The following is a 14,549-nucleotide window of genomic DNA, read 5'->3' as shown; positions in this document are numbered from 1 at the left end:
AGAACAGACACTGTGCAACCTAAATAACATTGGGCAAGCCAAAGCTCCAGTGCACGATCTAAGCAACTGTCAGCAGAAGCAGTTCAGAGACTTCAGGTCCACTTTATGCGTCATGGAGAAGCTGGAAAGGGCCTTTAGAATTACTGATTTTTGCCTTTTTCTTTAACTGCTTCAGTGACAGAAGCAATGCACAGATCAGTCTCAATAATCTATGTGTGTAAACTCCACTTCAAGCTCCCTTAAGTAACAGGGACTTGTGAAGTTTAGTTATGAAGTGTTCTTAAGAAAGGAAGTTTTTCTTTAGAATATGGATGAAACAGAAAGGGACCAATTTTTTCATAGTCTAGTCTAAATCAGTATTTCCCAAACTGTGTTCTATAGGATATCAATAATTATTCCCTAAAAAAGGATTCTACAGTCAATTAAGTGAGGCAATGCGGAATTAAACAAAGCTAAATAGTTCTTATTTGTTGCTTTGATTTACTACAGGATTCTCATACTCTTTAAGGTGCTATAATACCCTTTGTGAATCTCAAAGCAAAGGGGACATAACAGTATGCAGAGTTTGATTATATGAATAGCTTTTTTTTTATTGAGTTAATGATAGGTTACAATCTTGTGAAATTTCAGTTGTACATTAATGTTTGTCATTCGTGTTGCAGGTGCACCACTTCACCCTTTGTGCCCACCCCCCACCCCACCTTTCCCCTGGTGTCCACTAAACTGTTCTTAGTCCATAATTTTAAATTCCTCATATGAGTGGAGTCATACACAGATTATCCTTCTCTAGCTGGCTTATATCACTTAACATAATTCCCTCAAGGTCCATCCCTGTTATTGCAAATGGAATGATTTTGTTCTGTTTTGCAGCTGAGTAGTATTCCATTGTATATATGTACCACATCTTCTTTATCCATTCGTCTGCTGATGGGCGCTTAGGTTGCTTCCACGTCTTGGCTATTGTAAATAATGCTGCAATGAACATTGGGGCGCACAGGACTTTTGGGATTGCTGACTTCAGGCTCTTTGGATAAATACACAGTAGTGGGATGGCTGGATCGTATGGTAGTTCTATTTTTAATTTTTTGAGGAATCTCCATACTGTTTTCCATAGTGGCTGCACCAGTTTGCATTCCCACCAGCAGTGTATGAAGGTTCCTTTTTGTCCACAACCTCTCCAACGTTTGTTACTATCAGTTTTAGATGTTTTTGTCATTCTAATGGGTGTAAGGTGATATCTTAGTGTAGTTTTGATTTGCATTTGACTATATGAATAGTTTTTAAGGAAATAATGTTTTGAAGAAGCATTTGGGAAATACTAGTCTGTACAATGTAGCAATTGCCCACTCATGTCCAAATCTAGGAATGCCTGAGATCACAGTTCCTTTTATTATAATCCAAGCATGTACTATGCAGTTGTCACATCTGACAAGCTATTATGTGGAAATAGCACTTCTAACAGCATTGGAACAACGAAAGATATAAAAGTCAGATTAACATTAAGCTTCCAGGAGTAATTACCTTCCAGTTACATGACTCTAAAGCTCTATCTGCAATCCCTGCTACCCTCACTGGACTACAGGGCGATCAAATCCCCATCGCCTCTCCAGTGTAGATCTAGTATAATGGAACATTTTTATTCTGAAATTAGAAATCTTAAAGAGTCATAAGCTGCATTCAAGGGTCTCCAGAGACACCAAGGAAACAGCACTATGCTAGACAGCCAGCTGATGAGTTTTGCATGACTTAAACTTGATATACATCAAAATAAACAAGTACAACTTACATGATAAGTTCTCTCATGGATATTCCACCTTCTTTTAACATGGGGGTCACCAGTTCAGCAAGGTACAACCAAATATGGGGAATATCAATGGCCATGTCATCTGCCAATTCCAATGTTTCTGAAAAACTGAAAGAGAACAGGAAAAAAACTCACATGCAAATGTAATTCAAAAGTTAAGAATAATTAAAGAGACCAAAAAATCAGTCAGTCAAGAAATACCTATTAAGTGCTTGCTATGTTAAGGACTTTTCTAGGCATAAACTAACTGGTAAACAAATTCCTGCTCTCAAAGAGCCTGTATTAGCGTGGGGAGGAAGAAGAGCACAGACAAAAGCATACTTGCAGTTGGGCCTAATATTCTGAAGAATTGAACTGTGCTATCAGGATATCCCAGGACAGGGTGGGGGGGGGAGGGGGGTGTGTGTGTCAGCAAATCCTTCTGTATGGAGGTGACATTTGAAAGGCTTAAATGATGAAAACTAGGCAGCCCCGTGAAGTTCTGGGGGAAGAGCTACTCAATTTAACCCCACACCATAAAGAGCTCACCACAGTTGACGATTGTATCCTCTGAGTCAGTCAGAGGCACTGATTAAAAACTTTATGTAATGCAGACCAGATGCAAAGAGATGAAAAAACAAAAATTCTTGTCCTTGAGGAACTTACAATGGGGGGGAAAACTGGATGGATATAAAAGAGTCTGACAACATTACTAATAACATGATCATTGGGACATGTTACAAACTCTGTACCTCTAAAGAAAAGCTAATGGAAGGGGCCGGCCCGGTGGCTGAATGATTAAGTTCGTGTGCTCTGCTGCGGCGGCCCAGGGTGTCGCCAGTTCGAATCCTGGGAGCGGACATGGCACAGCTCATCATGCCACGTTGAGGCGGCATCCCACATGCCACAATGAGAAGGACCCACAACTAAAAATAGACAACTATGTACCGGGGTGCTTTGGGGAGAAAAAGGAAAAATCAAATCTTAAAAAAAAGAACAGCTAAGGGTTTCAGACTTTCATGGGATGAAATATTTCTCAATGTGACGTAAAATAATGGGATTTAAACTTAGGAAAGTCAAATGCAAAATAGCAGCATGGTCTTATTTAGGCTGAAAATCATACCTATTAATTTAGAACTTTAAAAAGATAATTTGAGACCATTAATTAGTTAATATACAGCAAATTAAAAAGTACAAAAGCAAAAGTAAATTTAACTATAGAAGACATATACATAATTACAAGGAAATCCACAAAATAGTAAGGAAAGGGATGAATGAATGAAGGGACCATGGGCACGCAGTATTTGTCTTCACATCCTTTCAGATCTCTGAATACATAAAATGTGTGCTTTTTCACCGCAGTTCCAGTTTCTACTCAGAGTATGTCACTCTTTTTACCTGCCTCAGAAGCCCACGTTATTAAAATTTTTCACTTAAAACAAGGTACAACTACAAGGCAGGGTCACCCTTCTGAAGGTGCCATTCCAAAACAGTTTTCAGCTCAGTCACATTATTCAACTTTGGGCTTCCTGAATCCTTAATGCCAACTTTCTGACCTCACAATTTGCAATTTATTTGACATCTATTTGCTATACAACAGACACTTGACTCTTGTCTCATTATGTATATCTTTTAGCTCAGCTAATGTGCCACTGATGGAATATAACCTGGATGGACTCCAGAATTTCTGGTTAATGACCCTACAATGCCAATTCATGTTCCATGGGATAGCAGCACACAATTAAGCTGTTTAACGAGCTCATGAGACAACTACAGCCTTCCTGGTCTTTCAGCAGTATATCTACTGTTATTTTCACGTCCTATTACAACTAAAAGGTACCCATATTCTTGCCTTTGTTTTCTACTTCTTGATTAGTCAGTTCACCACGGGATAGTTGACAATCATTGGTTAAATTCACACTGCGGATAAAAAAAATATTTGGCTGAACATAAGATTTGTGTAGAACAAGCCTGCAAGAGACTTATTTCTTTTTAGGATTTAGTTCCTAAATCCTTTTGTATGATTTTGTATATATGTACCACATCTTCTTTATCCATTCAACTGTTGATGGGCACTTAGGTTGCTTCCACGTCTTGGCTATTGTAAACAGTGCTGCAGTAAACATTGGGGTGCACAGGACTTTTGGGATTGCTGACTTCACGCTCTTTGGATAAATACACAGTAGTGGGATGGCTGGATCGTATGGCAGTTCTATTTTTAATTTTTTGAGGAATCTCCATACTGTTTTCCATAGTGGCTGCACCAGTTTGCATTCCCACCAGCAGTGTATGAGGGTTCCTTTTTGTCCACAACCTCTCCAACATTTGTTGCTATTAGTTTTAGATATTTTTGTCATTCTAATGGGTGTAAGGTGATATCTTAGTGTAGTTTTGATTTGCATTTCTCTGATGATCAGCCATGAGGAGCATCTTTTCATGTGTCTATTGGCCATCCGTATATCTTCTTTGGAGAAATATCTGTTCATGTCGCCAGCCCATTTTTTGACTGGGTTGTTTGATGTTTTGTTGTTGAGTTGTGAGAGTTCTTTATATATTATGGATATTAAGCCTTTGTCAGATACATGACTTGCAAATATTTTTTCCCAGTTAGTGGGTTGTTTTTTTGTTTCAATCCTGTTTTCATTTGCCTTGAAGAAGCTCTTTAGTCTGATGAAGTCCCATTTGTTTATTCTTTCTATTGTTTCCCTTCTCTGAGAAGGCATGGTGTCCGAAAAGATCCTTTTAATACTGATGTCAAAGAGTGTACTGCCTACGTTTTCTTCCAGAAGCCTTATGGTTTCAGGTCTCACCTTTAGGTCTTTGATCCATTTTGAGTTTATTTTGGTGAATGGTGAAAAAGAATGGTCAATTTTCATTCTTTTACATGTGGCTTTCCAGTTTTCCCAGCACCATTTGTTGAAAAGACTTTCTTTCCTCCACTGTATGCCCTCAGCTCCTTTGTCGAAGATAAGCTGTCCATAGATGTGTGGTTTTATTTCTGGGCCTTCAATTCTGTTCCATTGATCTGTGCACCTGTTTTTGTACCAGTACCATGCTGTTTTGATTACTGTAGCTTTGTAGTATGTTTTGAAGTCAGGGATTGTGATGCCTCCCGTTTTGTTCTTTTTTCTCAGGATTGCTTTAGAAATTCGGGGTCTTTTGTTGCCCCATATGAATTTGAGGATTCTTTGTTCTAATTCTGTAAAGAATGTCTTTGGGATTCTGATTGGGATGGCGTTGAATCTGTAGACTGCTTTAGGTAGAACGGACGTTTTAACTATGTTTATTCTTCCAATCCATGTACATGGAATGTCCTTGCATCTCCTTATGTCGTCATCCAATTCTCTCAGAAAGGCCTTGTAATTTTCATTGTATAGGTCCTTCATTTCCTTAGTTAAATTTACCCCAAGGTATTTTATTCTTTTTGTTGCGATTGTGAATGGTATTGTGTTCTTGAGTTCTTTTTCTGTTAGTTCATTATTGGAGTAGAGAAATGCTACTGATTTACGCAAATTGATTTTATACCCTGCAACTTTGCTGTAGTTGTTGATTACTTCTAAGAGTTTTCTAATGGATTCTTTGGGTTTTTCTATATATAAGATCATGTCGTCTGCAAACAGCGAGAGTTTCACTTCTTCCCTCCCTATTTGGATTCCTTTTATTCCTTGTTCTTGCCTGATCGCTCTGTCCAGGACCTCCAGTACTATGTTAAATAAGAGTGGTGATAGAGGGCATCCTTGTCTCGTTCCTGTTTTCAGGGGGATGGGGTTCAGTTTTTGCCCATTCAGTATGATGTTGGCTATGGGTTTCTCATATATGGCCTTTATTATGTTGAGGTAGTTTCCTTCTATGCCCATTTTGTTCAGAGTTTTTATCATAAATGGTTGTTGGATCTTGTCAAATGCCTTCTCTGCATCTATTGAGATGATCATGTGGTTTTTATTCCTCAGTTTGTTGATGTGGTGTATCACACTGATTGATTTGCGGATGTTGAACCATCCCTGTGTCCCTAGTATGAATCCCACCTGATCATGATGTATGATCCTTTTGATGAATTGCTGAATCCTGGTTGCCAAAATTTTGTTTAGAATTTTTGCATCTATGTTCATCAGTGATATTGGCCTGTAGTTCTCTTTTTTCGTGGTGTATTTGTCTGGTTTTGGTACTAGTGTGATGTTGGCCTCATAGAATGTGTTAGGAAGTGTTCCATCTTTCCTAATTTTTTGGAATAGCTTGAAAAGGATAGGTATTAAATCCTCTCTGAAAGTTTGGTAGAATTTCCCAGGAAAGCCATGTGGTCCTGGGGTTTTATTCTTTGGTATGTGTTTGATTGCTGTTTCAATCTCTTTCCTTGTGATTGGTGTGTTCAAATTGTCTGCCTCTTCTTGAGTGAACTTTGGGAGATTGTAGGAGTCCAAGAATTTATCCATTTCCTCTAGGCTATCCATTCTGTTGGCATATAGTGTTTTGTAGTATTCTCTTATAATTCCTTGTATTTCTGCAGAGTGTGTTGTTATTTCTCCTCGTTCATTTCTGATTTTGTTTATTTGAGCTTTCTCCCTTTTTTCTTTGTAAGTCTGGCTAGAGGTTTGTCAATTTTATTTATCTTCTCAAAGAACCAGCTCTTTGTTTCACTGATCCTTTCTACTGCCTTTTTCATTTCAATAGAATTTATTTCTGCTCTGACTTTTATTATTTCTCTCCTTCTGCTGACTTTGGGCTTTATTTATTCTTTTTTCTCTAGTTCAGTTAGGTGTACTTGAAGGTTGCTTATTTGGGATTTTTCTTGTTTGTTAAGATGTGCCTGTACTGCGATGCATTTTCCTCTTAATACAGCTTTTGCTGTATCCCATATGAGTTGGTATGGCATGCTATCATTTTATTTGTTTCCAGGTATTTTTTGATTTCTTCTTTAATTTCTTCAATGATCCATTGCTTGTTCAGTAGTGTGATGTTTAGTCTCCACATCTTTGTGCCTTTCTCAGTTTTTTTTCTTGTAATTAATTTCTAGCCTTATAGCACTATGATCTGAGAAGATGCTTGTTATTATTTCAATTTTTTTAAATTTGTAGAGGCTTGCCTTGTTTCCCAACATATGGTCTCTCCTTGAGAATGTTCCATGTGCACTTGAGAAGAATGTGTATTCAGCTCTTTTAGGGTGAAGTGATCTATATATGTCTATTAAGTCCAATTGTTTTAGTTTTTCATTCAGCTCCACTATTTCCCTGTTGATTTTCTGTCTGGATGATCTGTCCATTGATGTGACTGGGGAGTTGAGGTGCCCTACTATTATTGTGTTGTTTTTAACATCTTCCTTTGGGTCTGTTAATAGTTGCTTTATGAATCTTGGTGCTCCTGTGTTGGGTGCATAGATATTTATAAGCGTTATTTCTTCTTGATGAAGTGTCCCTTTGATCATTATATATTGCCCCTCTGTGTCTCTCTTTACCTGTCTTATTTTGAAATCCACTTGGTCTGATATAAGAAATGCAACACTTGCCTTTTTTCCCTTGCTATTAGCTTGAAGTATTGCCCTCCACCCCTTCACCCTGAGTCTGTGTTTGTCCTTGGGGCTGAGGTGTGTTTCCTGGAGGCAACAAATTGTTGGATCATGTTCTTTAATCCATTTTGCCACTCTGTGTCTTTTTATTGGAGAGTTCAATCTGTTCACATCGAGAGTGATTATTGATGCATGTGGACTTAATGCTGTCAATCTGTTGCTCATTATCTTGTTTTCCTGCGTTTCTTTTCCTGTGTACTTTAGACTACCCATTTAATACTGCAATTTCTCTTGCTGGGTTTCTTAGATTTTTCCTTATCTATGATTTGTGACTCTGTTCTGTACTTTATTTTAGTGTCTACCTTGAAGTTTGTATTTAGAATCTCGTTTATAATATAGTCTGTTCTCTGGTGGTCTCTTACTTACTCGACCAATACTGATTTAGACCCTTTGCTCTTCCCCTCCTAAATAATTATTTTCATTTCTTATTCCAACTCGTGTGATGAATTTGTAGTTAGAGTGCTAAGCTCGTCCTTGTTTTGGTAGTTTCCTTATTTTTACCCTAATGCTATAGTTGAATATTTGCTATCCTGTTCTGGTTCTATCCATCGGTCTCCCTAGTCTGTGGATTGTGTCCCCTTTCTCCCTTTTTTCTTTTTTCAGGTATGAGAGCCTTCTTGAGGATTTCTTGTAATGGAGGGGTTTTAGTTACAAATTCCCTTAACTTTTGTTTGTCTGGAAAAGATTTAATTTCTCCCTCATATCTGAAGGAAATTCTTGCTGGATAGAGTATTCTTGGCTGAAGATTTTTATCTTTTAAAGCTTTGAATATGACACTCCATTCTCCCCTAGCTTGTAAGGTTTCTGTAGAGAAATCCGCTGACAGTCTGATAGGGGCTCCTTTATAGGTTATTCTCTTTTTTTTTCTTACTTCCCTGAGTATTCTTTCCTTATCTTTCCTTTTTGCCAATTTTACTTCTATGTGCCTTGCAGTAGGTCTTTTTACACTGACAAATCTAGGAGATCCGAAACCTTCCTCTACACACATTTCTCCGTCAATCCCTAGATTTGGGAAGTTTTCTTCAATAATTTCGTTAAGCACACTTTCTACTCCATTTTCCTTTTCCATATTCTTGGGAATTCCTATGATCCTTATGTTCTTACTCCTCATTGAATCCACTGTCTCTCAGAGATTTTCCTCATTTTTTTTAATTCTTAGTTCTCTTTCTTCCTCTGTCTGGTGCTATTCAGCCTATCTTCGATTATGCTAATTTGCTCCTCTATATTGTCTACACGGGCATTCAGGGAATCCGTATTCTGTTTTATCTGGCCCATTGTGTTTTTCATTTCTAGTAATTCTGTTTGATTCTTCTTTATGATTTCAATCTCTTTTGTGAAATAACTCCAGAACTCAGCCTGTTTCTCTATCTTCCTCTCTACCTCATTGAGTTTTTTGATTATAGCTGCTCTGAACTCATTATCACTTAGTTTACCTAATTCCAAGTCCTCAGGACTTAATTCTATGTTTTTATTGTTTTCCTTCTGGTCTGGGGCTTCTATAAATTGCTTGATGGTAGAGGAGCGGTTTTTTTCGTACGGTGGTAGAATTCGGTTGCAGTTACAGCCAGTCGCCACTAGATGGGGGTCAAGAGCCGCGTGTTATGAGCTCCCCGCCTTGGGGCAAGATGGCTGCGCCCACTGGCTTTGCTGGGAGGGAGGGGCACTATTCTCCCACGCCGGTCTGGATTCAGATCAGTTCTGTTCTCTAGTCTCCCAAGGCCCTTGATTTATAGGGTCCCCGCAGACAGAAGCTTTCCCCCCCGACAGCAGGTCTCCACTGAATCAGCGGCAGGAGTCCTGGATGATCCCCGGTCGCACGGCCCCTCCCCCACTGCTTCCTGACCCGTGCTGCAGGGATCACAGACTCTAGGGGAGGGAGCGATGTTCTCTCCTACCGTTCCAGCGCCTCTGAGGCCGTAAGTAGGGTTTATGATCTCCGCCTTATTGGTATTGGAGGTCTCTAATGTGTTGGCATTATATTTAGTCTCTGAAATTCAGTTTTTCCAATCCTTTGTTGCAGTTTGGAGGGGAGAGAATCCTGGGTCAGCTCACCCCACCATTTTGCTCCAACCCTTTTGTATGATTTTGAAAGAAAAATCCTGGGTGTGTTCCTAGGTAATTATCTTTACGTCTTTGGACTACTACAGAGCCTATAACAATGCTTTGCATAATACACATTTTTTGCTGGCTGAATGAATGAATCAGGGCTGCAATATATCCTTGCTTCTTGGTCAGAAGTGACCATCACGCCACTGGACTGCACTTTGATGGGGCCCACAGGCAGGACTTCAGGCATTCCTCCTCCTATTTCAACTACAGAGGCTCTACTTTATTTTCTCTGCTAGCTTCCTGTCTAAAATTTAAGGAAAGGAGTACATGGTTAAAAGTTAGAAAAATTTTTCCTTTTGTTTTTTTCCCCCTGCTGTATATTCCCCAAATCCCCCCGGTACATAGTTGTATATCTTAGTTACAGGTCCTTCTAGTTGTGGCATGTAAAATTTTTAAAAATTCAGTAAAGTTCTGATCAGAAATCTACTAAAAGGGCAAGACAATATAACATAATTGGAAACGGTATTGTTAGCAGCATCTTCCACAATTTGCATTATGATAACTTAATAAAAATGTAAACCCTGCTTTGGAGAAACATGGAAGAGATAGTGAAGATATCTCAAAATCAGATTGGTTAAGTATTATTATGACTGATCATAAGACTCTAACTACAGGTAAAAAGAAGGTGAAAAGCCTTCTTATACTCCAGTGTTATCTTCAAAGCATTCCTACAAGAAAATCTATTTAGAGTACATCTTACCTATGTGAGCACATATGGTCTTCACTGTTACCTAGCACCTCTGCAATTCTGCATTTGAAACTTAGTATGCATGTCTGTGTAAGCCCTGAATAGCATCTTTTTATCAAGGTAGAAATTCCCTAAGCGGCAAAAAAAATAGTCAAGGAGGAGATAAGAACTTCCTTTCCAACAAACATCTCGCAGAGTGAAATATTACCATATCAAGCTTCGTGAAGGGCACATATTTTGTGTCTACCGTCAACTCCAATGTTTACCATCCTGGATTGCATTTGTTTACTACACTGTGAAAGTGATTCCAATCGCGTGGCTAACAGTGAACTGCACTCAACTTCCTTTAGTAGACAGTTTTAAACATGAAGTCTTCTGAAGCCATGAGATAAAATGACTGTATCAACACAGTTTGAAATGCATCTACCAACACAATAATGCATCTACCTACCTACCCATCTACTTTATGTCATAAAGTATTTAGATGCAAGTCCTGAAAATTCCAAGAGGATGGCTTGGTGTTGCCTTTGTGGAGATGTTTTATATGTGGCACCTATTATGTTCAGAGTTATATAGCATTTTGTAAGGAAAATTCCAAAAGATCTAAGCTTTATTTATAAACAGTCTGACACAAAAAGCTTATTTGAAACTTCTGTCTAGTCTACCTTACTATTTAGTAGCGGTGCATGCCTTGAAAGGAACTGTAGGAGAAACGGCAGATGAACAGTTAAGTGGTCAGCGCCCAGTAAATTCGGAGGCCTTCTACTTTCTATGCTTCCCAGAGTCACGCCGGCTTAGGAAGCTAGGCAGAAGTTGGCATTATCCAAGGAAGATGACCTTAGATGCTCCCCCACAACGTTACGTAAGGACAGAGATCTAATCAACTTCTGCGTATAGTTTGAAGAAAGACAGATAATGGTAAATAGTAATCTAGCATTCTCATTTTCAAAATTTTCTCGTGAATGTATCATAATATCTGGGTGAAAAGCAAATATTTATATATTACTATAATAGTTACTGCAACTGTAGTTTCTAAGGGCTTGAAATTGTAGTTTCCAGTTGGCTAGGGGCAGAGCTCAATTTGTGAGAGTGTAGATACCCTCATTTGCTCTCACTGGCTGGTTACTGAAGTGAACCACAGATTTCTCTTCTAAAACTGGGAAACCACCTTGGCCTTAAAGGCCGACAATCACAGCAACTTTTGCCAGTTTCTTATGAAGTTAACTGGGTTCAGACGGCCTTAGTCTAGTTAGTCACTGAATTGAGAGAAAACTAATTTACTGCTGAAAGACAACTATTTAAGGATCCTAGGGGCAAGTATACACATTCCAAGACCTTGAAGACAATGTCATCATTCCTCACAAAATCAAATCAGTAATTATTCCTAAGTACATTCAATCTTGGCATTTAATGGTTACACGATTCTAAGAGGTTGACCATATCTGAAAGATATACAGTACATTTCATCACATGCACATTTAATTTACAAGATACAATATGGGCTTGGCAAAAAAGACTTATAAGGGGAAAAATAACTTAAGTGCAGAATTATTACTGCCATTCCACTCAATGAGCATATACTTCGAGTGAGTATAAGATGGGAGATGGGAATCTGATGTTTGGCCCTCAGGAGTTCCTGTTCCCTTAGAGTGGGCACCTGTCAGTGCTGGGTATGATTCTATGCTTACATTTGCACAACATGGCCCCAAAGACAAATTTTCTACTCTACACAATCTTCACCTTAAACATGGGTTTTAGAACCTAAGCCTGGGTAAGGTTCTGTGGCTAAAACACAACGAACCTGATCCATGCACTTGTGATGATGGTGTATCACAAAGATATCAGAACCTTATTGTATGAGAACACAACATCAGTGACAGCCAGATTTCATCAAACCAGGCATCAACAGGAATCACAATGAAACCAACTTGAAACAGGCTAAATCATTAAGAACTTGGAGTTACATATCCTTCTATGGGGCTAAAGTGGACAGACAAGCATTTCCCGGCCAAAATAACTATGGTTTATTGAAAGGATAAGGCTTTTAAGTTTAAGTCAATTTTCCGGAATTTTTTTTATAAAGAAAAGCTTTTTCCTTAAAGAATATGCAGGTGCTTGCATGTAAATAGGCTTGTGAGGGCCTCAGAGTATCCGTGCAGTTAAGGGGTGTCTGCTACCCTACTTACATGGTAACACAGGTCTAACAGTAAGAGGCAGAACACCAGAAGATAATCTGCATGCCCTAGCACAGTCTGCAAAACACCATCGTATCAACCAACACATTATCAATATATGACACATCAACATATTATAGTGGACCCAATCCTAGTCTATGAAAAAAGCTAAATACTTAAAAGGATAGGTACTTTTAAACTTTACTACTGAAGAGCCTAGTAACTGAATACCACTCTTGAGGAGGATACCGACCCTTTGAAAAAGTCCTGTTTGCTGAGTTTTTCTGACTGCACCAGCTGATACAGTAATTGGCCCATGTGATCCCTGGTGATCTGGCTCCTTTCCAGGGTGGACTCCACTCCCATTCTCACAAACACATGTAGCAGGCCCTGGGCATTCAGCTCTTCCACACACTGCATGGCTTCCTGTTCAAATAGCAAATAAAAGCTTACTCCAAAATATGAATAGCATTACCATAGTGTTAAAATAAGTTTAAAATCTCTTACTTATGAAAAACTCAGTAGAAAGCCCTATGAACAAGACAGTTTTCTTATTTTTTTAAGCATTAATATAGCTCAGTAAAATGCAGGCCGACATGGGCAATATTAGTCATATTTAAAAACAAAAGAAATGTATATTTTTATAAGGCTAATGTGTTTAGGTTAACAATTACATTAAAGATCACTCAAAGGACCAGAGTAAAAAAATATATTTTTCTACATAATGTTTAACTATCTTATGAGCATTTAAAGAACTGAAAAGGGTATATTATGAAACAGAAATTCAATGCCATGATTCAAAGGCCTTAATGTGGCAAATGAGGTAATTCTGTTTGGGTATGTTAATATTTGCAAAATCTTCAATAGATAAGGTCTTCCTTCATAGGAAAGTTAATACGGTTAGCTTAAAGAAAGGCATGCGTCACGTAACGATGGAGGTATGTTCTGAGAAATGCATCCTTAGGAGATTTCGTCATTGTGCGAACATCATAAGAGTGTACTTATGCAAACCTAGATGGTATAGCCTATTACACACCTAGGATAAATGCTACTAATCTTATGGGACCACTATCGCATATGTGGTCTATCATTGACAGAAACGTCATTAGGCGGTGTGTGACTATACTAAAAACCTTTTAGGAAGTTCTTGAAGTGTGGGGCTTGTGAACTGGTCCTTACCATGGGATGATCTGGCTAGGTCCGCATCTTTGGTCTGGAGGGTAAAAGCCTGGCAGCCTGGGTCGCTGAGTCACCAACACAGCAGTGTGCCTCCCTACCCTCAGCTATCTCAACTTTTTCTAAGTACAAAATCCTTTGGTTCAACCTCTGAAGAGAGTAGCTGTTCTGAGGGGGGAAGATGCACGTGAGAAGGGCAAGCTCCTGAATGAAGAAGGGAGTAAGGCACACACATCCAGATGTCTCAACATGGCTTTATTTCCCCTCTGCTACTCCACTTAATACCTTGCCCATGTCAACTTTTTATCTGAAAAAATTTCCAACTACAGAGAAATTAAAGAGTAATACAACGTATACGCCTTCACTTCAATTTAGAATCATCAATTGTTCGTTTTCTTTCTGTACATCTAAGAAATTTAACTCTCATATAAGAACATCAATGAACATATTATCTGATACATAGTACATATTTGAATCCCCACAATTGTTCCCAAATGTCCAATACAGCTTTTTGCTGTTCTTGTTCTAGGATCCAGCTGAAAACGCGACACTACATGTCATGATATCTCTTTAGACGCTAATCTAGATCATCCTTTCTCTCTCTGTCTTTTTATGACATTGGCATTTTTGAAACATTCGGGACAGTTGTTATATAAAACTGTTTCACATATACACTTTTAACCAATCAATCCTTCTGTTTCTAGCTACATCTGCACCTTACAGGCATTCACTGTCTGCTAAATAAATTACCACTCATCTTTCTAATTTCTAACTTTCGGACTGTTGCTGCTGTCTTGTATGTATGCTCTCTATCCTTGTGGATTATTACCTGCTTTTAAGCCCAGCATTATCATCATAACACCTTTTCAGGAGGGAGTGGAAATGAATGCAAGTATTCAACCCTGAGTATTTAACCTGAAGTGACTAAGTGTTTTCTAATGGGAATTTATTCACTGAATCTGCATATAATGCCAATTAACTCTATCCTGGTACTTCTAATGTCACAGCAGTTCATAGTCTTGCCCTTCTCCCTGATTTTCTCATGGTTTTTTATTCTTC

General features: G+C 38.6%; 1 protein-coding gene across 50 annotated transcripts in view; it reads right to left on the bottom strand.

Moving 5' to 3' along the window:
* Positions 1–14,549, bottom strand: part of EIF4G3 (eukaryotic translation initiation factor 4 gamma 3) — a 319,514-nt gene that overhangs the window by 19,352 nt on the left and 285,613 nt on the right. For all 50 annotated transcript variants that reach the window (XM_070510795.1, XM_070510807.1, XM_070510812.1 and 47 more), the window contains 2 exons: positions 12,568–12,740; positions 1,787–1,912 (listed from right to left, as the gene is read on the bottom strand). In XM_070510795.1, the coding sequence (XP_070366896.1) occupies positions 1,787–1,912; positions 12,568–12,740 (299 nt within the window). The remainder of the gene's footprint in view (positions 1–1,786; positions 1,913–12,567; positions 12,741–14,549) is intronic.

Source organism: Equus asinus, chromosome 5 (genome assembly GCF_041296235.1).
Source record: "Equus asinus isolate D_3611 breed Donkey chromosome 5, EquAss-T2T_v2, whole genome shotgun sequence".
NCBI classification, from domain to species: Eukaryota; Metazoa; Chordata; class Mammalia; order Perissodactyla; family Equidae; genus Equus; species Equus asinus.
This window is presented reverse-complemented; position numbering and strand designations above follow the sequence as displayed.